At 39.4% G+C, this 26,853-nt stretch overlaps 1 protein-coding gene across 1 annotated transcript in view; it reads right to left on the bottom strand.

The window, feature by feature from the left end:
• Nucleotides 1-18,344, bottom strand: part of LOC128369623 (neurocan core protein-like) — a 36,172-nt gene extending 17,828 nt beyond the window's left edge. The window contains 13 exon segments of the mRNA XM_053330701.1: nucleotides 2,646-2,811; nucleotides 2,891-3,048; nucleotides 3,147-3,236; nucleotides 3,335-3,472; nucleotides 4,565-4,849; nucleotides 5,581-5,708; nucleotides 9,501-9,675; nucleotides 10,204-10,386; nucleotides 10,765-10,968; nucleotides 15,193-15,212; nucleotides 15,529-15,588; nucleotides 18,144-18,219; nucleotides 18,317-18,344. Of these exon segments, the coding sequence (XP_053186676.1) occupies nucleotides 2,646-2,811; nucleotides 2,891-3,048; nucleotides 3,147-3,236; nucleotides 3,335-3,472; nucleotides 4,565-4,849; nucleotides 5,581-5,708; nucleotides 9,501-9,675; nucleotides 10,204-10,386; nucleotides 10,765-10,968; nucleotides 15,193-15,212; nucleotides 15,529-15,588; nucleotides 18,144-18,219; nucleotides 18,317-18,344 (1,711 nt within the window).
• Nucleotides 18,345-26,853: the final 8,509 nt, after the last annotated feature.

Genomic DNA, 26,853 nt, shown 5'->3' with positions numbered 1-26,853 from the left:
GAAAATCTGTGTAAACCTACTGAACCCCTGAGACACGGGGAAAACGGTATATGCTTTGGTGAATTGGACATGAATCTTTTTCCATCATCTGCCTGCATTCATGTTTGAAGGAAACCAGATGTTCTTGACCCAGACTGTAGCCTGATAGTCAATATTGGGTCACCAGCTCAAAACATTTGTAGGCATGATTGCTCTGCAGGGATCCAACATTATCCGACTGAACAACCAGTGGTTTCAGAAACAGAATTGAGGCCTATTAAAGGATTCACAAAAACAGGTGTGCTCTGTCCTATTTCAGGGATGTGGTCTGTGAAGAATATATTTATTAAAACAGTCTTTGTAATGAAGTTTATTTTATTTATTTATCCAAGAAAACTGGCCTCACCTGTACAGTTTTATTTGAGAATCTGGGAGTGTCTTTTTTGATAAGAAAAGTCCCTAAATGAGTGAACTGGCAGCCATGATAAGAGCTGGTTGAATTCTCAAAATGGAAAAGAGAAGAACTTTTCTCTCTCTTTTAGATTAGACACAGCACCATCATATGGATCCTTGCTCCATGCAGCAATAACAGTGGACATTTTGGCATGTCATAACAAAGAAACAGGTCTAACTGAGCACATTAATAGTGCGATTTAGCTGAGCCAGTTACAAAAAGATAACACCTAGAGCTCACTTTGATGACAAAATACATTTTTACAACTATTTTTTTTATCAGCTTCTACAAAGGTTAAGTGTAAAATACTTTTATGAATTGTTAACCCTTACATACTGTTCATACTCTGACCCTTCTTGGCTTCAGTATCTTCTTATAATTAGTCTGGAGACCAAATTTGGAACCACATATGTATATTGCATCCATAGATATCTTATCAATCATTAATAAATTGGTGATTGGTCTTAATTAATGCTTCAGATAGTATAGAGTGTTTTCTCTTTAGGTTTGACACTATTCATTATAGAAAGAATACATTCATGATCACAAATACACACATATTATAATCTCATGTTAAAACAAGAGAACATAACAGCCTTATAATTATTTCTATTAATTTATTGTTGGGTAAAGGGTGCAATAAAATTTCAATGGTAGGTTTCATTATATTCATTTAAACCATCAATCAACACTGAGCCAGAACACCTGCTACGTGCAAACATGTTTACCAGCTGCATGAAATAAATAATGTTGAAATATTTTCAAAAGTCATATAATTGCAGGCTAAAAAAATATAATTTAGGGTGGTTTTGTGGCTTTCAAATGTCAAAATGAGTCAAATTTGAAACGAACGTAAGGGTTAATGAAAGCATGAATCTAAACAGATAAATATTAATGAAAACTGTGAAGGACATTTAAACATAATTACAAATGACATAATTACAAATGAGCAGCCACAAATCAGCAAGACAGATTTAACAGTGAATGTTTTTGAAATACAATTAAATGCTAACACAAACAAACACTTGTGACCAAAGTTATAAAGAATTATAACACGTGAAGTTGTAACACTTTCCATCAAGGTCAAGGTCAAGTACAAAGTTAAAAGAACATATATTTTTGGTTGTTTGGGTCTCACTGGCAGGGATGCAATCGCCTGCAGCTGGAGCTCCCCAGCTGTCACATGTGTTGTCAATCACAGCTCATTAGTGGCTCTACAAGAGAGGCAGTTTGAGCTCCAGAGAAAGCGTGGATTTGGTAAGTCTCTGGACTTCAAGCTCATTTTTGCTATTCCTGCGGAGTAAACGGTATACGGGCCCTGCTGGATGCTCCCCCACTGAACCAATTTTAAACTGAGGGTCTCTGTTCACTTATCCCCTCACCGCCTCCTTCCTATGTGTTTCTCTAATAAACTTTGTTCCAGAGGCTTGTTTTTGCTGTAATTAACATCCTGTTTTGCTGCTGAACTGATGTTTCCCCAACATCACAGACCTGAACAAATTACAGCCTCAACTGAAGCCTGCTCACAATAAGGTACATGCACGTACGCACGTGCTGCCGTCAAGCTGCTCATATCCTTTATAACTCAAATGCTGCGGCTGTGTCACAATCTCATACAATTATCTATCGGTTTTATTTGAAGGAAATGTTGGTGTTACTCACAGCTAGAAAAATTCACTTCTTCATTTAATGTTGACCTTTAATATTTTGTTTTGGCAGTAAGTTTGACACGTCTTCTGTTTTTTCCTGGTCGTGTGAAATAGAATACCAGAAAAAAATGTACAAGAAGTATCATATACAAACTGCAAAAAAGTATAATAATAACAATAGGGTCCTTGCCTTTTGGCTCAGTCCCTAATAATGATAATAATAATAATAATGATGATGATCATCATCATCATCATCATCATCATCATATAATTAACAGCATTAAATAATATAATATGGGTTTAAGACAGATACAGTAGTTTTTCTTTCTTGTTTTTTGTGTCCCTTTCTTAATTTCTGCTTTTATAGTCAACTTTGTCTGAATCTGAAGTGTTTTTTTTGGTTTGTTCATTTTAGTATTATTACCTTGTTAAGTGGATTGAGCTACAACAAAAAGTATTTCACTGAAATGATGCACTATCTAATGCATATGTGACAAAAACCTCAAATCTGTTATTCTCTTTTCAGAAATATATTCACAGATAAGAAATGGTATCAATCCACCCACCTGGTGTTGCTGTACTGAACTCATTTGACCCTTCCTCAGACTTTTTTGTGGTTGTTTCCTCTTCTCCCACCTGTCCATCTGGCGCATGGGTCCCCTCCTCATCACCAGTCCCCACCAGGTAGTTCCAAGGCTTCCATATGGACTTGACGATTTTTGAGATCGCCTGAAATAACAATTTAGTTGATTCAATTATGCCAGTTCAGAATCTAAACCTCCTAATAAAAGCTTAAAACCAGACCAACCTTCTTCTCAGTAGGAGTGGGGTCGACTGGGGGCAGGAGAAACTCCACAGAATCGGGACCAGGCTCCAGTGGCTCTCCCCAGTCTAAGGAGCTCTGTCCGTGGATTAGCTGGAGGGTCACATATGAATCTGAGGACTCTGAGGACCAGAGGTCTGAGGCTGAGGAGGACACAAACAGGTGAATGATTATCCACATTGTTTGGGCATCAATACAAGCAATTCTTCCTGCAAGAATCAATATTATCAATCAGCCTTACAAGCATCAGCACTATGAAGGGAGGTATCCTCTTCCAGGTCGACCAGCCCTGTCCAATTTGAGGGAGAAATATCGCTGCCATCTGAGGATCCTGCATGGATATATGTGCAAAAACAACATTTATTTACTGACTAGATAGTTTATTCACTAAATAATCAGCTGGTTACAGATCTGCAAAAACAAAAAAACCTCTGGCAGTAGTGGTGTACTGTGTAGTCGGGTTGGGACTGTCTGTCCCTGTGGCATCAGTTGAGCCTGTGAGGTAGCTCCAAGGCTTCCACAGGGAAGTGTAGATCTGAGAGATGGAGCCTGTATTCTTCACTTTACCTGGGAAACAAGTTGGAGAGATCTGTGTTCACATCGAAACCACTAAAGGATTTCATCCCAAGTGTCAAAGGTTTAGCAATCGTTGGCCAATATCAGCAAAAAGCATGAAAAAATGCAAACTGAAAGGGGAGCAACGAGATATCCTGTCTTCTCTTTTGTGCCTCTGTCTCTTTCTCACTGCTTCTGTCAGTCCAGCTGTTTCATAGATACGTGACGGTGGGATGGATGATGTGGATCCAGAATCTGTGTTGCCATAGCTACAACAGTGACAATGTCATTTATTGTGTAACTACATCAATAGATTTTAAGGCCTCCACAGCAACATCAGCAGTTCTGTTAGGAGTGAGATGGCTGTTATTAATGTATTGTTATGTTATTTACAGATGATATTCACAGGAACGTTTTATTGAGATGGAATCTTACTAGAACTGTCCATCGAAAACAAATTACAGTAGCCATGCTTGCAGCTTTAGGGATAGCAACGTTGGTTGGTCTAGTCATAACTTTGAGTCAGAAAGAAAAATCTCAATAACTGTTAGATCTACGCATTCATGGTCCCCAGAGGATGAATAGTACTGACTTTGGTGATCCATGAGTTTATGTAGCACCACCAGGAGGTTAACATTTTTGTTTTTATTGAAATGTCTTGGTGACTATTGGATGGATGGCCATCAGATTTTGTAGTTACATTCATGTCCCCCTCCGGGTGAACTGTATCACCTTGGTAAAGGTGCCATGCCGACGGGCTTTTATCCTGAGTGTATATTTTCAGAGCAATGGTTACTTGTTTTCTTCATCGAACTAATAGGCTTTAAGTCCAATGGGATTTTTTTTATACTATTGGGATTTCAGAATATTGGGCCTTTGGACCAATGGGCAGTCCTCTTCAGTGAGGTCGGCAGGTCAAAATAGTCAAAACTAATGACATCAGCCCCTACTTTGTCTCGTGCTAATTAGCGGATCGTATCATGCTAACATGCTAATCTAGGATGGTGATAATTGTATATTATACCTGCCAAATTTAATCACGTTAGTATTGTCATGGTCAACAGGTTAGCATACCGATGTAAGCATTAGCTCCCGGACCAATACCTCTGTAGCAGTATGCATCATAGACTGCTGTGCTGTTGTCAGTTGTGCTATTGGGTGTGACAGTGTGGACTCCCGACTGGTTCCCTCCACAGTCCAGCCGAGGCCAGCTGACTGGGTAGCGGACACTGCCATCAGACAGCCAGCCTGGGGCACAGCTGTCCAGGCCGGCCCTCCAGGCCAGATAAAGCTGCCCCACAGTAGCCAACTGGCCCCCGAGGGACACACAACGGTCTGAGGCTGAGGACAGTGACAGTCTGCCGGGGACCGAGGAGTGAAACACCTCACCTGGAGGAGGGAGGGCATGAGAAGGAACTTGTTAAGAAACAGATGCTGCCTGACAGATTTTTATCCAGTAGAAAAATGTATTAAATACACATAATATTGTTTAATATTCTGCAATATTCTGTCAAATCAAAAAGACCAAAATAAACAATATAATATATCTAACTTCCCAACCTAGGTGGTTCCTACTGAAGCTTTCTTTAAAAATAGGTCACAAATATTTAGTTTTATTATTAAAAAAAGCTGGGCTCTGTCACTTTTAATAAATGTTACTTAAACAGGAGTAAATATTGCTTTTATTGGAGTCTATTTTTAGCTGTGGGTTCAGTGAAGATACTCGACTAAAAATAAACTACAGTGTCTGTTTATAGTAATAAAGGAACATGTCAGTGTGGCTTATTCTTATTCATGTTTTTAATAGATTGAAACAATGTAGGTCTATGGCACAGTGGCTACTATGAGTTCATCACAACAAGCAACTATTTTCATTTACAAGCAGTCATTTGATCCACTGTCAGTATAAAATATATTGATAAGTGCTAAATCAGGCTATGGCTACACAGTCAAAACATGTTAGTAGATCAATTTGCCGCTGATTTTAGTCCTTTATTGAATGTGGCCTTTATTGTAATAGAATATAACACAGACATCAGTGATAACCCAAAAGCTGTGACAGATTTTGATATGCGCGCGTGTGTGTGTATGTGTGTGTGTGTGTGTGTGTGTGTGCATACCATCCAGTTCTTTTGCAAAACAGTACACATCAAACAGCTCTTTTGGGTCCCTCTTCCCATAATTCCTCACTCCAGCAGAGTACTCCTTGTATCCATAGCAACCAAGCTCTGGCAGCTGGACAGAATAGCTGTGGAGACAACAACCATGTGGGAGTTATAAATGGGAATGAGCCTCTTTTTACTAATCACTGGGAACAATAAATGTCTTGTAGACATCTTACTGTAAAAACATTATCTTAGCTCACACATCGAAACCTTTACTCTCATTTAGACTTTATACATCAGCTAACAGCACATTTCCATTCACATTCTTCTTTAAATGGCAGAGGATTACAATAAATTAAAATGCAATTAACAGAAAAGAAACAAGAGCAGTAAACAAGTAAACAAATGTGATACTGAACCAGACGAGGTGATAAAGCAGAAGAATTGAATGTTACAGCTGGTCTGGATTGCTAAGACACGCAACTGGTATCCACTGGATTTTAACATCACCTCAGCACAGCAGCAGTCTTCTATTGCAAATGTGTTAACACTTTTTCATTGGTTTCACACATTTTTTACACCCTTTTTCAACACAATTAGCACAGATCTCATAGAAAGACCTAAAATTCTATGGGAATGTGTTAAACAAAAGGAAAACATCTGTTCAAAGCTGATTGAATCTGATTGTTCAACTCTTCAACCAGCAATCAGTCCTCAGTCATCTGTAAAAGATGTGCTTCTTTCTTTTGCAAGCATGGATGAAAGAGGCCAAAGGCAAATAAGCAGAGTAAGAGGCCACGCAGAGGCGCCCGAGGACGAGTTTTCATGAAAATAGAGCTCAAGTTTCAAATGAAATCCAAGCAACAAGACTGGACAAAGGGTCCAGACCATTCTCAGGCGGAGCACTATGGCATCTACTGTCAGACTTTTTCGTAATGAGAATAGGTGAATCACAGTTACTGCACAACACAGCATATTTCAGCTTTACTGTATTGCCCTCTTGGTAAATGCAGTAATACAGTTTTTTCATCTATCCCATTTATGAGACTTTCATGATCTCAGTTCTGACATGGTTTTTGCATTTACTTAATAGAGTCGACAGACTGCCACACACTGCAGGCACAGGAAAGATCTTTAGTGCTGAACAGAAAGCTGCCATTGTAAATATGATCATGGCAAACACTGTGATCGGACTGTGTGTAATCCAGACAGCAGTAAATGCAGATCAGGGAGCATTTAGAAAAAATAACAGTGTGAGTTTGGCTACTATTGATCAAGTCCTTACATGAAACCATGAGATAATAAAGCAGCTGTACAGAGTTTAATTCCAAAGTAACTTTGACATTGTGAAGGAGGCGGGACTCCAGTATGGGCAGGCAAGGATTTGTTATTGTAATGCTTTGTCATACCAAACAGTTACTGGAATAATTTGCTGTATGGATTTGCTTTCTTCTTACAGAATAATGGAGCTTGAAGCTGAAGGGGCACATCACATATTAATTTATGTGGAAGAAACATCACTGGGCAGAGGGCCATTGTTACAGTGCCAGGTCAGAGGGGCGCCAATATCACCATGTGTGCTGCCATCCCCAATGATGGTGTCCTTTGCCACAACTATCGGCCCATGCAACACAGAACGCTTCATCACATTTCTTGATGCGCTGAATGAAGGACTGATTTTACTTGAAGAGGGACGGTTATTGAGGCCTGGTATGACTTTGTATGCCATCATTTGGCAATGCTGCCTTCAACCACTCTTGACTGGTGAATGAATGGTTTGATGATGCATTCCTCCCTGCATACTCTCCGTATCTAAACCCAACTGAGGAATTCTTCTCTGCTTTGGGATGGAAGGTCAGTAGCCATATGACCAGATGTCCTTCCTGGAGGCGATGAATGCTGGTTGCCTGGCAATAGGTGCAGATAACTGCCAGCAATAGATACTCCAAACAAGGAGGTTTTTCCCTCAGTGCATTTCAAGGGAAAACATCCAAAGTGATGTTTATGAGAACCTGTGACCTAATAATCAGAAATGAATGGACTAATTGTTTTTGGATATTTCCACACAAAAGTTTCCTTTGGTTGCTTCTATGTTTGTTTATTTTATTTCTATTTACAATATTCAGCATTTCTGAGTTTGAAAAATATGGAAAAAAGAATGATATGGAAACATCTAGTGGTGTGACGAGATCTCGCGAGACGAGATCTCGCGAGACGAAAACGCGACGATATTTCTCGTCTAAGTTCATTTTGTCTCACGAAGCCATAATTAAGGATCGCACCAAAAAAGAAAAAAAAAGACGATCGGGTTCCCTTCGCTCATTTGTACGTCATGTCTTCTTTTTATAATGTCACGTGTGGATCATTAACCTTGTTACAGCTTCTACCTGCTGAGAAGATCTCAGTCAGAAGTAGGAGATGAGGAGAGGAGCAGTGGTAAATTGACCTCAGGTCTCTACACTGAACCTGAGGTAGGAGGGGCGGAGGAATCTAGCGCAGCTATGGAAGCCTAATGATGCAAAAAGTAAAATGAGTCACACTGCCAAATTATAACACAATTTATAAGTATGTTGTTCTACTTGTGTATTTATGTGATACAGGATTTGTGCAATTTACTTTTATTTGTGTTTTTTTTTATTAGCAATATGTTATAATTTGTGATAATTGTATTCTTTGTTAATTTATATTTATATATTAGAATTGTTTCTACTCTTTATAATTTACTTTTTGGTATTTGTGATTGTATCTAACCTTTGTATTTATGGTTGTTATTTCCATAAATACCAAAATGATCTATCTATAAAATGTCTGTCTATATGGGGAAACCTTTTACAGTGCTGCATACTGCATGATAATTATATATTTAGAAAGTAGAACTGAAGTGATTCATTACAATATGAAAACATTTCAAAATGCACCTGCATTATTTCCATTTTGTGAATTTCAAATAAAAGAACAGTCATATATTTCCTCATTGAAGTTTTCTTAAAAATATAGTTCAAATCTCGTCTCGATCTCGTGAACCCAATATCGTGTCTCATCTCGTGAGCGGAGTGTATCGTCACACCCATAGAAACATCTGATGCAATACAATAAAAACAGATTTGTTTCTGAGTATTTCTGAGTTTGTTTGCAATGTTTTATTGTTTCTTACAACAGTTCATTGGCACAGAAAGACCTGCATAAAAGAATAAAGTGAATGAAGATATCTTTATAAGAAAATGTTTTTTTTACAGTATTGCAACAGGGCATCTCAAAAAGTATAAAAAGTGCAGGTGCAGCTTCGCTTGTTATCTAATAATAAAATTCACGCTGTGATATGCTTGCTTGTCCTTTTTGGCACATACTGTAACTGAACAAATGGCACAGGCATATTGGACAAATTAGGGGTTGAACCGGTTCATACTGATTTGTTGGCCATTGTGTTTGTTTGTGATAATTAATAAGTAATACAGTATGTTAATTTGACCATACAGTGGATTGATTGATGGAAATATTTGCTTTTGTAGCATGTTTTTAATGTTTTGTGAGTATTTAAGCATTTTCCAAACAAGACGTAATTTTTCATCAGTGACTTTCAGTTTAGGCCTGTGTGTGTACGGACACTGTCTTGAAAATATAACTTCTGAATGGACAAATGTGTTTAAGCAAATGAGAAAAACTAGTTGGGATAGCAGATGAAGAGAGAGGACGAACAGTTAACAAAACAAGGCAAATGTGTTCATTTTAAAGACTTGCCTGATTTAAAAAAGTCCTCTAAGTAGAGCTGAAACAATAAGTCAATTGATTCTCTTCTTAAAACATTTCTACTATAGAATAAAAGTATTTATGAATATTTAATATGTTGCTGTGTTTTATCATCTCACACCAGCCATATTACAGTTTAATTACCTTTGTTTTATCTCCTGACAAACAGAAAGAAGTCATTGACTCACCGGACTGTCTGATCATCTAACCAGCCAGCTGCACAGCTGGCGAAGCCGTCATAATATGCTGCCCACAGCTGGGCTGGTGTGGCGATCTGAGCCGAGTTTTCCTGGCAGGCACGCTGGGCGTCTGTAAATGAGAGGGCGTAACGGGCGCTAGGAGCCTGATAGTGAAACACCACACCTAGAGAGACACACACAAAAAAATCAATAAATCAGCAGGGTGTAATCAATACACATGTGACCACATACAGATCAATTTAACACTTTGTGAGTTTAAGCTGAAATTTCACAGATGAAGACACAAAAATAATCATTGGTATTCAGTCCAAACATCTTCATTAAAAAATAATTACACAATTACTCAAGTGGAAAACTAGATAACAAAACAACATGGACACAGTGAGCAGTTAGCTACATTAATTAAGTAAGTCATTATGATATTGATATGCTGAGAAAAAAATGCTGAAAGGGTTTGGCAGTGCCCCTGTTTTAAAGCTGCCATTATCTATCTTACATTAGCATAACAAGCCTGAATGCAATAAAACACAAAAATCAATTATGTTAGAAGAAGAATTTTAAAGCCTTTTTGTGTTAATGCAACTCAGGCTGTCAGCAACATTTTTTGTTTCTTTTAAATGTTTCCTTGGGGAGAGCTGTGCCACTAAACGTTTCTCACAATGAAATCTACGTCAGCGGCTGCTGCACTTACCGGAGACCACCAGGGGCACAGTGTCTCTCTCATAGTCGTTACCCATGACAACCTGACAGTGGTAAGTGCCCGAGTCGTTGGTACGGAGGCTGGAGATCTCCATGGTAGCATTCAGGGGATTGGCAGTGTATCCTGGCAGCCTGACACGGCCAATGAAAGCCTTATTCACCTTGATTACATCACCTTTGGCAAAGAAAGAGAGGTTTCTTCAACACAAAATGTCTACTGACATCCTATTTCATTTTAGAAGTAGAAAATAGACTTTACAGTATAAGGTCCCTAAATACATAGAAAGACTGAGTTAAATGTCCTGAAACATTATCTTCTCCATCAGTTTCTTTTGAACGGTAAAATCAAAACAATGAGCTGAAAGGTGGTCAGGCGGTATTTCTCTGTGGGTTAATCACTATGAGCAACTCCTTACACAAACAAGTAATTTGATCCATTATGAATATAAAATATTGATTAGTGCAGCTTTAAGTCTTCAAGCACTAAATGTTAGCTGACTGAATGATGTAGATATAGGTCTTATTCAACAACAAAACCATTTCTTTGTTATACCTTTAGCAGAGAGCACAGTCTGCTCCAGAGGAGCATCCTGTCCTCCTGCTGGCAGCTTGATGCGAGTCCACAGGAGGTGGGGAGGCTGGCTGGTGGAGGTGGTCTGAAGGGTGAAGACACAGGGGAGGACAGCTTTGCCTGCCAGCATTTCTTGTACTGTCGAATGGGTGATCCTACGCATGTTCACTATGGAGGAGGCTGCACCTGGAGAGAGTAAACAAGAGAACAAAAGCATAATTGGATTAGACAATTAAATATGTTGGAGAAAAATGTCCTTACATGGTAGAAGGAAAAAATCCAGTAAACAATTTCCTGTAATGCTGATTCACCACATGTGCTTCACTTGTCTACTTTGAACAAGGCTCCAGCAGAGAAATTATTTTTGACAGACACGGATGAATCTTACTGAGTAGGGTAAATCTTGCATTCTGCAATAAGCAGCATACTGTATGTAATGGTAGGTTTTAGCATCTCACCATGGTGCCTGCTAACAAGACCTCAGGGATTCATTAGCAATTTCGCATGCATGTTTCCACATATGACCAAGGAACATCATCTACACACACACACACACAGACAGACATGCACACACACACACCACTCCGATTGTCACTCAAACTAATTAATTTAAAGACATTTCATACAAAAGTATCAATGTAAAGGCAGAGTTACTGTATCAAGTGATTAGTTTGCACACTGCTATCAGCAATGCACGCTGTCTGGTTGCCACGGTATACAGGCTCAATGTAACCATGACAACAGGATCAACTGTAAAGATCTTCTGACCAACCATCCCCTACCGCTTTGTGGCTTCATCCTCAATTCACAGCAACATACCAAACTGCCATTATTTTATTTTATAGAAGGTAGACATTTTATTGTTCTTAAACATAAAAGACTTTCCTAACCATAAAAGTTAATTTCCCTAAAATTTACATAGCATAAAGATAACTGAGCATACTCCCATCTGCAAATGAAGATTTTCAGTAGTGGTTAAATAGTTGAGATCTTCTAAAACAGCTAAAGGACCTTGAGTTTTGGTAAACTTTAATTAACTTTTTTAAAAACAGGGATCAAAAGCAAAAGCAGTTGTATTCTCAGTGTTTTAATATTAATTGTAAAGTTCACAATCAGTTTCTACCCACACAATTATGAATAAAATGGGGTATAAGTTATAACAGTCTCTGAAATCATACCAACAAAAAGGCAAAAGACTCATTTACAAACCTGTGTGAGGATTTTTTTAATTTGTTTTATTTTGCTCTCTAATTAAATGTTCATTGTTAATCAAATACATCAATTTGTAGAAAACTAATGCGAGCAAAATGAGAGAACCTGTGTAAAAAAAACAAAACAAAGCCCTTTTTGAAATAACATGAACAGTGGAATTGAATCCCCGAAATATATTTCCATCTGCATTTAGATTGGATGGTGTTCAAACACTGAACCCCCTGAGAGCATTTCCCTGTGCTGTAGAACATCCCCGCTGCCTGCCCCCCAAATCAAATCTAATCACACAATCACAAATATCAGGGAAAACATGTGAGTCAGAACAAGACAGAGAGGAATGAGAGAGGAAGTCTGATGAAGGGATAGAAGGAAAGGATGATTTTAAAAAAGAAAAGAAGTCTAAGAAACTGAATGCTGGAAATTGAGGTAATTTGGATGACAAGTGTACCCAGAAGCATGGTGGTGACAGATGAGACAAAAGGGAGAAAAAAAGACTAAAAAGAGGAACAAAGAGCTGGAAGTGACTTGAAGGGACACTTGCTGTCATTAACAGACATGATCTCTTATTCTTGTCAGTCCTCCTCCAGATTCTACTGAGCTGTTTGGATTACAGTTAGACTGAAAGGGGGAGGAGAGGTCTCAGGGATCAACATTTTTAGCCATGCTAGCAGTACAGCACTGAAATATTTCATCAACTGTTTGATGGATTCCAATACATTTTTGCATAAAACATTCATCATCCTCAGACGATGAACCCAACTGATCATGAGATTCACATTTGATTGAAATATCTGAACAGCTACTGGACGTATTGTTATGACATTTGATGCACTAATTCATATGTTCTCCTGGACTGCCCATTAGTCTGAAACCCCAGTAGTACGAAAAAAAAATCCCATTGGACCGAAAGTCCATTAGTCCTATGGCCCATTACCCCAAAAACAAAATCCCACTGCTCTGAAAATACACACTCTAGAGTTTTTGGAGTTCAGTGACTGCCAGCCATGTCCGTGGTGTTGAATTAGTGGAAGTTGGGGGGTGGGATGGCGCACTGCCATTATTTATGTTTGGGTGTTACAATTAGGGTACCACTTTCATCTTTTGGGTTGGGATTAGGGTTATTAAGCACTAAATGCACTAAAAAGCAATCAGTTTGCAAATGGTATCTTTGTACTTGCACTTCAGAATACATTAAGATGGAAAAAAATGGGAAGTTATGAAGACTATGTTTTTTTAATAATTGGTCATTGGACCAATGGCATGGCATGTAATAACTTTGGCAGTCATCTAACCCTTCATATAACTAAATTCCTGTGAAACTAAATTACATTCCCACCAGCCTTAGCTGTTGTCTGTGTCAAGTGCTAATTAGCTAATTTGAGCATGCTAACACTAATCTAAGATGTGTTACAATTTAGCAAATTTTATCCAATTAACACATTATGTATGCAAGGGCAGCATCATAGAACTTGAGTCTTGTTCAGGGTCACAGGGGGCTGGATTCTCTGCATGTTTTAGCTTATAGGCAGGGTTCATCCCTTGTGCTCCAGTAAACTGTTTAATTGAGAGTTCAGTGATCTCATCAACTGATGTCCAAAATAATCATGTGACCACATTTTACCAAATGATTTGTAAATGCAAGCGACTGCCACTGTTAGAGTCATTACAGTCAGGAATACTCAAAATAATCACATGGTGGTTTTAAATGACACCATTTGTGTTTACTAGCAGCCTGATTATGTTGTGAACCACAGGACATTACTGATAAGTTAAATACATACTATATGTGGTAGTTACCATTAACCTGGTGCACTCATTCACACCCGTCTGCCAGCACAACTCATACTGCAGAACATCAAACTCCAGTGTTCACAGTTAGGTACGTCGTTTTACTTTGTTGACTGCTGGGAACTTTAAAATTATAGAGTCAGAAATAAAATAGCTAATCAAAATAATTAATGTTTTGGCTTTTATAGCAGCTTAAAGGTGACATATTATGCACATTTACAGGTCTATAATTTTAATGAAGCTAGAGAAAGTTCAGACAGGAAGACCACCTTTTTGTTTGCTCACGTCTTAGTTTTATTTCTCATTCTTCAGTCATCCTGATCCTTCTCATAGCTCATACTGATCTCTGTCAAAGCTCATATCTTACTTGCTGTTATTTCTGGAGCATCAATTGACACATCAGCTGTTCACATCACCTGGTCAAGCCTAACCAATAGCATGGTGACACACTGTCAGCCTATCATATTGCAGCTGTATTTTTAAATGTTCTCCCTCTCTGCTCAGATGCTTTCGCTTTCTTAATGCTGTTTTGTACGACCCACCACCACCCCATCACCACCTAGTCTTCAGATTCCTCAATGAATCACTTCAACTTCATCAGCCCGATCAGTTTCAACCTCAAGATGACTTTGTTGTGATTTGGACCGAGATTGATTGATCGATGTCATCAGCCACCACCACCAGTGTCTGGACTCCAGGGGGGATCTATCATGCTGATGCTCAGGACTTACGCCCTTCAATTCAAAAATTCTCCCTGCAGAGTCCAAGCGCCAAAGACTTTGACAATACCTAATCATTAATATCATCTGCATAATAAACATTATTTTACTTCATTCTCTGGTCTCTCCTGATTGAAATCTCTTTCTCTACTGAAATAGCTTTGCATGATGTACAGTAAAAAAAAAAAAACCTCTCTCTTAAAGAAGCTGTTTCTTGACATTCCTCTGTAACTAGAGGCAAGATTTCACTAAAATATCTTTTGTTTACATTTGTGTTCTGGATTGAAAAAATATGACAAAAGCATGATTAAGTGTGGAATAATAACTTTTCGCTGTCAGAGCGTAATGACTGGTAAGGTAATGTTTTAATTTCAGAAATGAAATGCAGTTTCTCATTTTAATGAAAATCCAGGCTGACCAGCAACCATCATCCATGCCAACTACAGGCAAAGTAATTAAAGAAAGAAACTTATCTACACTGTAGGCAGTCAGCAGTCTGCATGTGGGACATCAGACCTGCGATATTATCCACCAGAGACCTGCAGCTCTGAGATGTTTTGTCTTTTTGTTCCGTAATTGTGAATTTTATGCATAGTTGAACAGATGGTAGACTAAACTTGCATAAATGGGTTTGGAGGCGTTCCAGCACAATCCCACTGAGCATGTCTGCAAACATCTTCAGCATGTCAGCTCACTCAAATTACCACACACCTGTCTTATGGATTTACGTCTATGGAAAAATTAATGTGAGAACAGTTTTTTTTTCTCTGCCGCATGGGTATCCTGACCCAGCTGCACTGCCCTCCCTTCATTCCTTCCTTCCTTCCATGAATCAGCCCTCTGTTCATTCCTCTTGTGCTCTCCTTTCTCTTGCTTCCCTGAAATTTGGTGATATGTTCCTCACTACTGTTTCTTTAGATCAGAAACCACTGATTACCTTCTGCAGCACCAGGAGGCGTAGCCATTGAGGTCAACAGGAAACAAAGAGTGGAGGTGAGAGACAGAGAACTCACCTGAGCCAAAATACAGTAGCAACGTCAGAGCCAAGAGGATGTGCCGCCCAGCCACACACAGAGAGAGCACCATCCTGGAATTGAAGAGAGAAAGGGAGGGCAGAAAACACAGTCAGTACTAAGAAGAGACAACAAGACAAGCTTGACTTTAAAATAAATTTATTTGAACATGAAAAATATTCTTTTTAAATTTTTTTAGTTTGATGCACTGATCTCCAAAACACACAAGACAATAATTACTCTATTAACTATCAATCGTGCCTCCATTTCCCCCAATGCAAGCATATTATCATAATTTAATGTTCATATAAAAATATGATAAATATTTGCTTTTGTGTTCAATGTGCCACCCTAAACATTCACAGTTGAAGTACAGTATAGTCACTAACATTAAGTATTTCCCTGAATTGAAGCTTACTCATTTCATCCACTAACAACAAACTTCTGAGCTTTAAAGCTTACGGTTTCATCACTCTTTTGGGATTTTTTCATCAGTTTTCATTTAGTAAATGTTTGAAGATTTTTCATGTTTGAACAGATGAAGGGCTACTTGCTTGTGCGTGTGCCTAAAAAAACCAAACTTCACAGCTGTTTGGTTTATGAAACCTTCAAAGCCAATTAGACTCAAATCCATGCATCAGCTTAAAAACAAAACTCTAATTTAATAAAAATAATTAAATGTGGAGGTATGGGATTTTCAGCTGATAGAAACAATGCTACGATATTAAGTGTAACCCTATTAGTCAAGTTCACATTCATGTCACAGTATGTGTCACTCATCTTAAAGGATAGACATTACATTTTTGCACAAAACAACTGTAGATTTTGTCCCCCATCACTTACATCGATAAGTACATTATGAGGGGATCTTCTAATGTGAACAGAAGGAATGATAGCAGCAAGAAAAACATTCTTCAGTGCTCATTTGGACACCTGACTATTGTTTGAGGACAGACTTAAAACAACTGTTCATGGGCTGTCTACCATGAAAGCAATTGTTTCACTTAAGTTGAGGTTACCAACATCTGTGAGGTCATTAAAAGTGAGAAATCAGCACAATGAAAACACTGTGAAATATTGTAGTGACTTTCCTGTACTGCTACCTCTAGCCTCTCGATCATAGCCTGCTCTAATGGGCCACACCCATAAAAACACATCAAATGCCCCGTAATAACCTAAAACACAAATAATTTACGAGTTAGTTTAAGACGAATTAGGTGATTTAGTTGCATGTATACAATATAACAGAAGAGGACTAATGAACCACATTGTCAACTAATTAATTGGTGTGATAATGTCAAAATGAAGAAATAATACTGCATCTTTAAGGACCCAGACACAGACAACTGAAGCTTGTATTCAGTGCTTTACAGGCAATGAGCTATGGTAGCTATGGTAGACCATTGTGTGTGTGTGTGTGTGTGTGTGTGTGAGAGAGAGAGGGGGGGGGAGAGAGGGGGGGGGGCTGTAAACCATTGGCACTGCAATCAGACAAGGTGACCTTTGAACCCATTCCCCCTTGAAGATGGGAGGATGCACCATTGAATACATTGCATTCATTTGGCAGATGCTTTTGTCGACATCCGGAACAATTTGAGGTTAGGTGCCTTGCTCAAGAACACTTCAATATCAAAACCACCACCCCAATGATAAATAATCGGCTGGCTTTGCCAAATGAGGTGCAGCTGCCCACATATCTGCTTTACTAATAATGGTAAAAATAAACCATCTAATTTGATGTTACACCATCCATGCAGTGATAAATTTAATGGGAATAGTCACACGAATCCTAAAACATCCAAATATTCAACAAAAGCAATGTGTTAACTTTTGCAGTGAAAAAAGTAATTTTAGTGCCGCACAACAAAGAGGAAATCCTACCACACATCAGAGAAGAGCTGCTGACTTTGCCAGAGGATTTGGCTTGAGGCCGAAGCGTCTCAGCTCAACGGAGAGACTGAGCTTTATTGCCTCATACTGGTATGAAATGGAGATAAAGCGGAGAATATGTTGTTCGAAGAAACACAGCTTTGAATATAAAGGGGGTATTAAAACAAATACCTTTCAATTATTCATTTACTTTTGGGCCAAAAATGTCTTCTGTCTATCTCCTTGACTACACAGACTTTGCCAGTAAATTGTGTAGAAGTAAAAGAAAGATTCAAAATAGTTTGTGAGAGAAATTAGTATATAATATAATTTGACCATCTAGATTTAAGTTACATAAAATAAATAATTTACCCAGGGAAGCAAACAGTCTCTTCACATTCACCAAGGTAACATCGACCCATGCCAACAGCATCCCTGATGCTTAGAAAGAAGATTATGCAACACCAGTTCAACCCTTTATAAATTGAAGAAATAATAGTGGCTCTCTGACCAAGTGAAAGCTGAATAAAACCTTCAACTGTATAAAACTGGAACATGTGAGGCCAAAGAAGAACATTGCTCTCAGATAGCAAGACATTCTGTGACACCTGTGAAGCTATACTGTCATTAAAAAACAATTTGTTGAGCAGCTTTTAATAGTGGGCTATCAAGTTGGTTTCTGGACACTTGAAAAAGGGCTATTGAGACCCCACTGTGCCACACACTCTGTGGTATCCCATCTCTGAAGGTGGGTTAGGACCTTGTGATGGGCTGTGACAGATTGGGGTCGAGCTCTTTGCATGTTGAAGGCTGGCCTGATCCATTGGTTGGGCTAGCTGGGTGGGTGACAAGAGATTTCTAAAGGCTTGGAGAGGGTCATGACACCCAGAAGTTTGCCCAGTCTTGTGAGCAGAGATTGTTGTATCGGTGGGCCTGGGACTGGCAGGGGCACAGCAACCATGATCCACACTAACAGAAAACAGATTTCAGCCTATGGACATTTCTATGGATTCTATACAATATACAACACTATGTGACTATAGACAGCAGCCATTCAAAGATTTACCAGAGGGGATTTACAGTGCACTGGCCATCTAATGACACCAGCTGCATACTAACCAGTACCACCTTTTGTTCGGGACGAGACATCAGATGTCGGGAAAGCCTCCCTCTAAATCAGCCCTCTTCACTTTCACAGGCACAGTTGTGTCTTGAGGAGAAAGGAGCCAGAAGTCTCTAAAATGCTTCAGTGGACTTCAATGTAGATGTCCATCGGACACATTTTCACGATGTTGTCTGAATAGGACACATTCTCAGCTCATTGTAAGGGCCAGCTAGCAGAGTGACAGAGATCCAAAGAGAGCCAACAGATGAGGCTGGCAGACCTACATTATGGCTCAGCACTAAGCTGTCAATCTGTTGAAGTAGGAGACCAACTGGCCTCATGATACTCATGATGCAGGCAAGATGGGTCCCTCGACCCAAATCTCCTTCAGTTCTACAGTTGGTGGGAAAATTGTTTGGAGAAAAAAAACATAGAAAGTGTGGATCATCATACCATGTCAGCCTCTGTTGGGGTTGTGAGATAAATCATGTTTGTGAGCACAGCGAGACGGCTTTATGCTCACAATGCCTTGAAGTGTGTATGTGTGTGTGTCTGTGTGCAAACTGAAATGGTTTTGTTAATCAGGCCAGGTTGGGTCCCATGTTGATTCATTCACGCACGCACGCACACACACACACGTGTGTGCGCGCTCACACACACACACACACACACACACACACACACGAATGCAGCTGTAATGGCACAGCTACTATAAAGTCCTGCATCAAATCCCAGCCAATGCACAAGATACACACTGGCTGCTGGCATCTCAGTTAAATCTCAGTTTAAGTTTGCTGAGCCTACATTCTGCAAGACAACACATGCTTAATGGATTGTGGTTACTGTGACTGTTGTTATGCAGTTTACAATCATAACAGTGATTTGAAATTCATGGTAATCTTTTTAAAATTGTATCCTTGGTTTTAGCCAAAAGCAAACAAAAGAAGTGTCTCATTTTAAAATGTATACTATGCAGGATTTTTCAAAAACAAAAAAGACTCATCATATTCATTATGAATGTTGACTACATAAGACTGAGGTTAGCTACCAATGAAAAATGTCAGCATCATCACCAGCCAATGAAACACATAGAAAACATGAAAATAAAGGAGCAGCAAGTACAGTGTAAAAAAATAAATTATTTAAGAGTTACTCATTATAAGATGGATAATAGATGCTTACTATAGAAAAACACATTTTGACAAGAAACACACAGATTTATTTACACAGTCAGATTTATGCTTCATTGTTCTTTGCGGCTTTGTATTTGACAGAATATTGTTCCCCACCAAACGCAAGACAGCTTGAGCTCTATTTACTGCATGGGAAATATTTTCTGATAGTTTTTCTGATTTGTATTTTTACAGGAAGCTTCGAAACCTTGCTCAGGCAGCAGCACAATGACAAGAGGAAGAAGCAGAATTAATGTCTAAAAATACAGTGTAGCTTTAGAGGAGAGGCAGAAGACTTCAGATAAACCTGCGCTATTAGACTTCAGGACTGAAATGGAGCCAGTTTTACAGTAAAGAGTCAAATTGTCAGTCTTGTTTCCCCCTACTGTGATCTGACAGGAGTAGGTGCTCCTTCCCTTTTTCTTTAATCATGTCTCACAAAACTATTACCTCCAGAGAGCGGTGGCGTGAACAGCAGAATAACAGCTCCAGATGAGTGACAGACAAAGTGGTAAGCGGGGAGAGGAGGAGCATGTGGAAAGGGGAATGAAAGGAAGGTCATTTTTATCACCATCGTGACAACAATACACTGGCATGATGAAAGCGCTTCAGAAAAGCTGCGTTGGAAGCACTATAATTCTCCTTAATTTGCTTTGCAGGAGAGAATGGCTGTGGCCAGTCCATCCTGAATAGATATGAGGCTGAAATTTCTTCTTCCATGTGCTTATACAAAAGCAATTTTCACTAATGAATTGTAAAGAAAGAGAAAAAGATACATTGGAAGTATGCTCAAATCCAGTGGTGATTTGGTGCCACAAAAGAGACATTAAACCAGAGAGCTTGAACATTAATTGCTTAAGAAATTAAAAACAGAAAAAAGAAACTGCAATAAGAAAGTGAACCAAGCTGAATCAGGTATTCATTTCCTGCTCCCTTCATCCACCATGCACACACACACACATACACACACATACAGATACCCTTTGTGTTCAGTGCGCCTGTGTGGTGACTAATCACACTCAAAGCAACTAATGACTCATGCAGTTCAGGCCTTGGCTTCGGATTGAGAGTCTCTGGAAAGCTGCTGGTCCCTCCGATTCAAGATTACACACTCCATCCTTTCACACTGACACCATTGATCTCACTGGGCACAGCGACAGCGGTTATTTAAACCAGCTCGATAACACGCTCAGGAGAGGCCAAGTTAAGATTTGGCTATGTGTGTGCAGTAAAGCAAGGAGAGGAGGCAATTTAGATCAGTCTGAAGGATCCTTGACAGACAGGTTCAGTAAGAGAGAGAAGTAGATCTTTGAGTCTTGGGTTTGTTGTGACTCTAAGCATAGGTAGTTACAATTTTAACACTATACTATTCATTAATTTTTCAGTACACAACATAAGAAATATACTGATGTGATGTTTAAGGTATACCTGAGAGAGAGATTGACAGCTCTTATAACATCCATCTGCTCCCGGCCTTCCTGGAGGGCTGTTAAGTTGCTGTGAAGCTACACTCAACAGACCTGCAGCAGATGATCTCAGATATGCTCATTTTCTCTCTCCTCCTCTTCATTCTGGCACTGTCACATCAGTGTTTTTTATTGTGTGTGCATATGCAAAAGGTGTAGGTTTGACTGTGTGTGATTCAGTGTATGTTAGTCAGTCGTGAGCTGGACGGGGGAAAAAATCATTTTAAATGCATTTGATTTACATATTAGGAGCAGTGTGCACATAAATGTGTGAGAACAGAGTACTGTTAGAGATAGCTTTTAGAGGAAATAGAAACCTGAGAGAACCAGGCGGTGGCCTGGGTGGAATCAATCATTACTCATTTCTGTGATGCATCACAGAGGATCAAATCATACTGACATCAACGGATTTGTTACCTGTAAAGCTTTTACTGGAAGAACCAATCTTAGAGATCTTAAGAAGAAACCTTATTTTACTTAAATAAAGATTGCACTGATTTTATGTCTGGCACTTTGTAAACTTTTTTTAAAAATGCTACGTAAATAAAGGTATTACTACATTCAGCAACAAAAAAGCTAATTTACATTGTGTAAAAAAATTGTAGTTGGAGTGGTGTTATCCATAAAATCTGAAGATGTGATTTTTGACATGAACAATAAAAAACGATGAAAAGTTAATCCTGATAATCATAATTATGAGACAGTAAGTAAAGATAATGAAACACTGAAAGAGTTGAGATACTAAAAAACGTTACATTACTATCTCATAATTTTAATGTACTCAGAAACAGGATTTTGTGGCCACTTGGGGGCAGCACAACAAGTAAAATATTTACTCTCCTTGTTGTCCTTTTTGGTCTCCCCCAGGAAACGTGGTGCTGGGCAGGTATCGTGTCAGAACTTATTTGTTTAAAGTCCTCCTCCTTGACACCAGAAGACTGTTCATTTGCTGAAGAAGGAATGTTTCTCTGTGTTTAACTTAAACCTGAGTTTAAGGCATGGACCTACTTGCAGGATTTGTGACATCAAATTTGGACATAAAAAAAAACTGATAAGGGCTGTAACCATGAATAGTAAAGTTGCAAGCCAGACATAAGTATTCATTTGATTCAGTTACTATGAAAATTTTGATTGGAGCAGCTTTAAAGAATCTACTCCACTGAAACTATCACATTTAAATATATTGTGGGTAAAATATTTGTTTAAGTAAACAGCAATATTAACGACTCTAATGATTTTTAGGGTCAGAGGTCAAATATACACCAGCTGCATCTAAATAATGGCAGAGGTCAAAGGTGAAGGTTTCGAGGTCGGCTGTTGGTAACAAAGCCAATAAAGGATCAGGTGCTTGAGTCCATGCTATCATCTCAAGTATATTTAATCTTTGGCTCCACAAACACACACACACACACACACACACACTCTCGCTCTCTCTCTCTCTCTCTCTCTCTCTCTCTCTCTCTCTCTCTCTCTCTCTCTCTCTCTTTTTTTTTTTTCTCTCTCTCTGCCCTCTCACTCTCTCACTGTATAATTGTCAGAGCTACCATAAACAGGCCACAGAACAACCGCATTTTCATCCAATGGGAGAAGTGGTCAGGAACATGAGTAGCTGTGAAATGAAATGGACAACAGACACAAATATAGCCACCATGATGGGACTTAATCCAAGTATTCCTAATGTTTAATGATGTGCTGATTCTGTGGAATATCAACTAGGTGAGGAGAAGAAAAAAAACAGAGAGCTCTGTCCTTCAAGTGTTTATCACTAGTGCCAATGCCCAGAGTGCCAGAAGCAGTCTACTCATTCTCACATCAGCTGTTAAAAATAACAAGAAAGACTTGCTGAGTGGAGATATTTAAAACAGCGTAACATCAAGGAAAATCATATCACAAAGTAACACAGCTGCAATAACATAAAAAATTCTAATCCACTCTGTATTGCAGAAGCTTTGGGACTGTGGATAAAACTTTGGTGCTGCCTAAAAGAGTTTCTTCTTCGCCAACTATAAAGCCAAACATTTGTCTTCCACCAGTCACTACCTTAGAGGAGAGCCCCTGGCCAAAGACAAAGAGAGGGACCTTTCTCTTTGTGTGGCTGAGCTGTTCAGCCGTGGTCTCATCTACGCTTGTAATGATTGGCCTGGTGGGCTGTTTTAGTCCCTCCCAGGTTGAAGAGTGAAGTTGATTGATGGATTAGTTCGTCCAATCCCTTTTGGGGTTTTGGTGACTGGGGACTCGTTCAGTGAGAGGGTTTCAATATTCCAGGGAGAGAAGAGAGAAAGAATTCGGCGTTGCACCTCTTTCAGTCACTCAAAGCACAGCTATTCACTGCTCTTTTTCCATTTCATAAATGTTCGTGGTTGGACCACTGGGGTATGAGATTTGGGAGCTGTCCAGTGCTGAAAACGTGGACAGTTTTTTCTCCAGTCACTGTGAAGTCATTTTTAGTCTAAAGCCTATTCCCTGTTTGGCTGTAAATGGGCCACAGAGTTCAAAGAGATCATAAAATTCCCACTTTCGTCCCCAGTCTGGCTCACTGTGTGCCAGCTGGATCTGCTGTTTATGAATTACAAAAAACAGACTGCAGTTTCTCAGACATTTGCTGCACTGAACAGCATTACCAATCACATTCTGATCCAAATGAAATGAACACATTTTCATTGCAGAATAACCATAAAGCTGCAAGCCTGTGGCGTCTCAGAGGTGAAGCTTATTTTGATCATACCTAAGCCACTATAAGCGGGTGCTGGTGCTGATTTGCATTTATATAGTGCCATTCTGTTAGCTATTAGCACTGTGTAATATGTCACCTAAGTGACACATTACAGTAGGCACTTTCATTCTACAGAGAATAATATCAAACCCTGCCTGAGAATTACCTTTGGCTTCTCCTGCAAATATACCATCAACAAGGCTTGTAAAATGCTTTCATGGCAGACTGAAGAGACCAGGAGTACTAAATGTCTCTTTTAATTCATTTATTTCTGGGTACTGGCTACAACTAATAACTGTTTTCACTATAGATTAATAATTTTGGTCAATAGTTACAAATCATCAATTTCCTAAAGGTGATGTCCAAAAATGGTTTGTTTTGTCTGATCAACACTGCAAAACCTATCAAAACAGTTGCTGATTAATGTTTGGTCAGTCACCTGACCTATTAATCGACTAATTGTTTTAGTCCTCATTTTCATGATTGATTAGTGGGCTACTTTTCTGGGTTAATCGATTAATCTTCTGGTCTGTTAAAATGAATTATTTTTTAAAAAATGTCATTTTTGCTTGAAAAGCGACTTAAAAAAGCTTTTTTTCTGTTGATCGACTAATTTATTCCCAATTAACTAATCATTTCAGTTCAAGTGTCTCAAAGCATCTTATGTGTCTGTTTTTCCATCTTCCACTGACGTGTAAAGTGAACTCCTCTTACTCCTCGAATTGCAGAAGGCTCACAGCCAGACATGATAAACAATACTGAGGCTGATTGAGTGCTAAGTGTGCAGCAACAGACAGCAAGGCAGCTGAACTGAGCCGCTACTCTATTTTAGAATCAGACCCTTTTCTTCCCCACAACACGGCTCTCTGATCCCTCTGCTCGTATGAGTGCAGTCATCTAAGTACGCAGATGAACACACAAACATACACACAACTACTGAGTATGCGTGCTGGGCCTCACAAATGCCCACACACCCTTTTAAACACAAACACACACACACACACACACACACACACACACACACATAAACACACACACACATACACACACACACACATCCGGACAGAATAAAAAATGCATGCTGTAAACTTTCAGCTGGGTGTCTGTCTTAGCCTCATTCCTCACTATTCTCCTCTCATCCCACAGGCTCTCCTTTACTGTTATCTCTGGCACACACACATTTCCTCAGTTCAAGCTCGTATATAGCGTGGCGTTGCCTAGTTAACCTCGTCCTGCTTTGTGGCACTGACACACAGCTGGTGGTGAGCGCACTAACAAGGCCAAAGAAGAAAAGCCTTGGACTCCTCCAGACTGAGTGAAGAATAGACACAGAATATAGGCTTTATTGGGCTGCAGGGACTCTCATATTCTCAGACAATACAGCTCATTTGTCAAGGTGACCCAAACTGTTCTCCTCCTTCACCATGATTTGTACATGCCGGAGTTTGTTTACAGAGCAGCCAGACATCAATATGAGACTCTGAAAGGTCTGTTCTCCTACTTGGCACCAGGCAATTTGTGTCTTTTTTGATTCCATATCTTCAGGACAAAAGCAAAGTTAGTTGTAAAAAGCACATAGATATGAGGTACTAGCCTATAATGTGAAGATAAAACAGTGTGTGTGTGTGTGTGTGTGTGTGTGTGTGTGTGTGTGTGTGTGAGTGTGTGTGTGTGTGTGTGTGTGTGTGTGTGTGTGTGTGTGTGTGTGTGTGTGTGTGTGAGTGTGTGTGTGTGAGAGAGAGAGAGAGAGAGAGAGAGAGAGAGAGAGAGAGAGAGAGAGAGAGAGAGAGAGAGAGAGAGAGAGAGAGAGAGAAAGAAAGAAAAAAAGATGCAGCCAGTGCACTCACACACATACAGTGATAATCCAGATTCTATATAGTATCTTTGATGTCATGCCCAGGTGACAACTCTGGATGTGGCCCAATATAACATCTGATTTTGGCAACTATTCAACACATGTTGTTTGTTCACCAAAGGACTGATTTACATAATAGATTTCACAAACACCTGTTCAAGTGTTCAGATCTACTTCCACAATTGCATCAGTCAACAGAAGGTATGTTCCCCTTTGGTTTCTTTTAATTTTGTCATGTGTAAAGGAAGAAAAGTGTGTGTGTGTGTGTGTGTGTGTGTGTGTGTGTGTGTGTGTGTGTGTGTGTGTGTGTGTGTTTAGACTCAAAGTTCTTCTAAAATACAGACAAGACCTCTTGATGACGATGAAACCATATAAAGGACACACTAACAAGGATACTTGGTGAGTTGATTTATGCATGCCCTTACATAGGTCGTAAATATAGACCAGTATTAAAAGATTTGTTCTGTAAATAATTAAAGATATCCCAAACGGGTGCGATTGTGTGCGCCTAAGATCATGCGAGGAGAAAGGCAGGGGAAATTTCTTTTTACTTACACTTATTACATATTCATATGATTAGATGTTGCATGGATGGGCAGTGTGAAAAAACACTCCAAATTTATATCATGAATCGAAAAGACCTGCTTTTAAACCCTAACCCTAACCCAAAGTGCGTTTTTCTATTGTAACCAATAAACTGAGAGACTTTAAACGGTGTTTCAGCAGCTGATCAGGCGCCTCTTGCTGCCTGGTGACTTGAGATATGAAACCCTGACCATATGATTGATTTCAGAGAGCATGCATATGAAGCAAATGGTTTCCTTGCGCTCATTCTTACCTTATCTGACAAAAACGAGATGCGTCTTAATGGTGCAATCCTCTGAAATGTGGGAGAAAGCTTTGCGCCTCAGTGCAGGTGCTCTCCAAAGCTCCCAGAGGGTGCAGAGACGGTAAACGACGAAACAAGGGTGAAACAGCACTTTGCAGAGGCAGAGGAGACCAGCGGGAGTGTGTGCACAAGCGCTCCACGTCTTGGACTTTTCACTCCTTTCAACGGTGTCCTTCTCCTCACTGAGCAGTCGATGCGCCGTTCATCCTCAGACAGTGATATATGCCAGATCGGAATAGATGCACACACACATACACGCGCACACACACA

The sequence above is a fragment of the Scomber japonicus genome, chromosome 12, assembly GCF_027409825.1.
Source record: "Scomber japonicus isolate fScoJap1 chromosome 12, fScoJap1.pri, whole genome shotgun sequence".
Lineage (NCBI taxonomy): Eukaryota > Metazoa > Chordata > Actinopteri > Scombriformes > Scombridae > Scomber > Scomber japonicus.
Note: the sequence above shows the minus strand (reverse complement) of the source record. Positions and strands in the feature narration are given on the sequence as shown.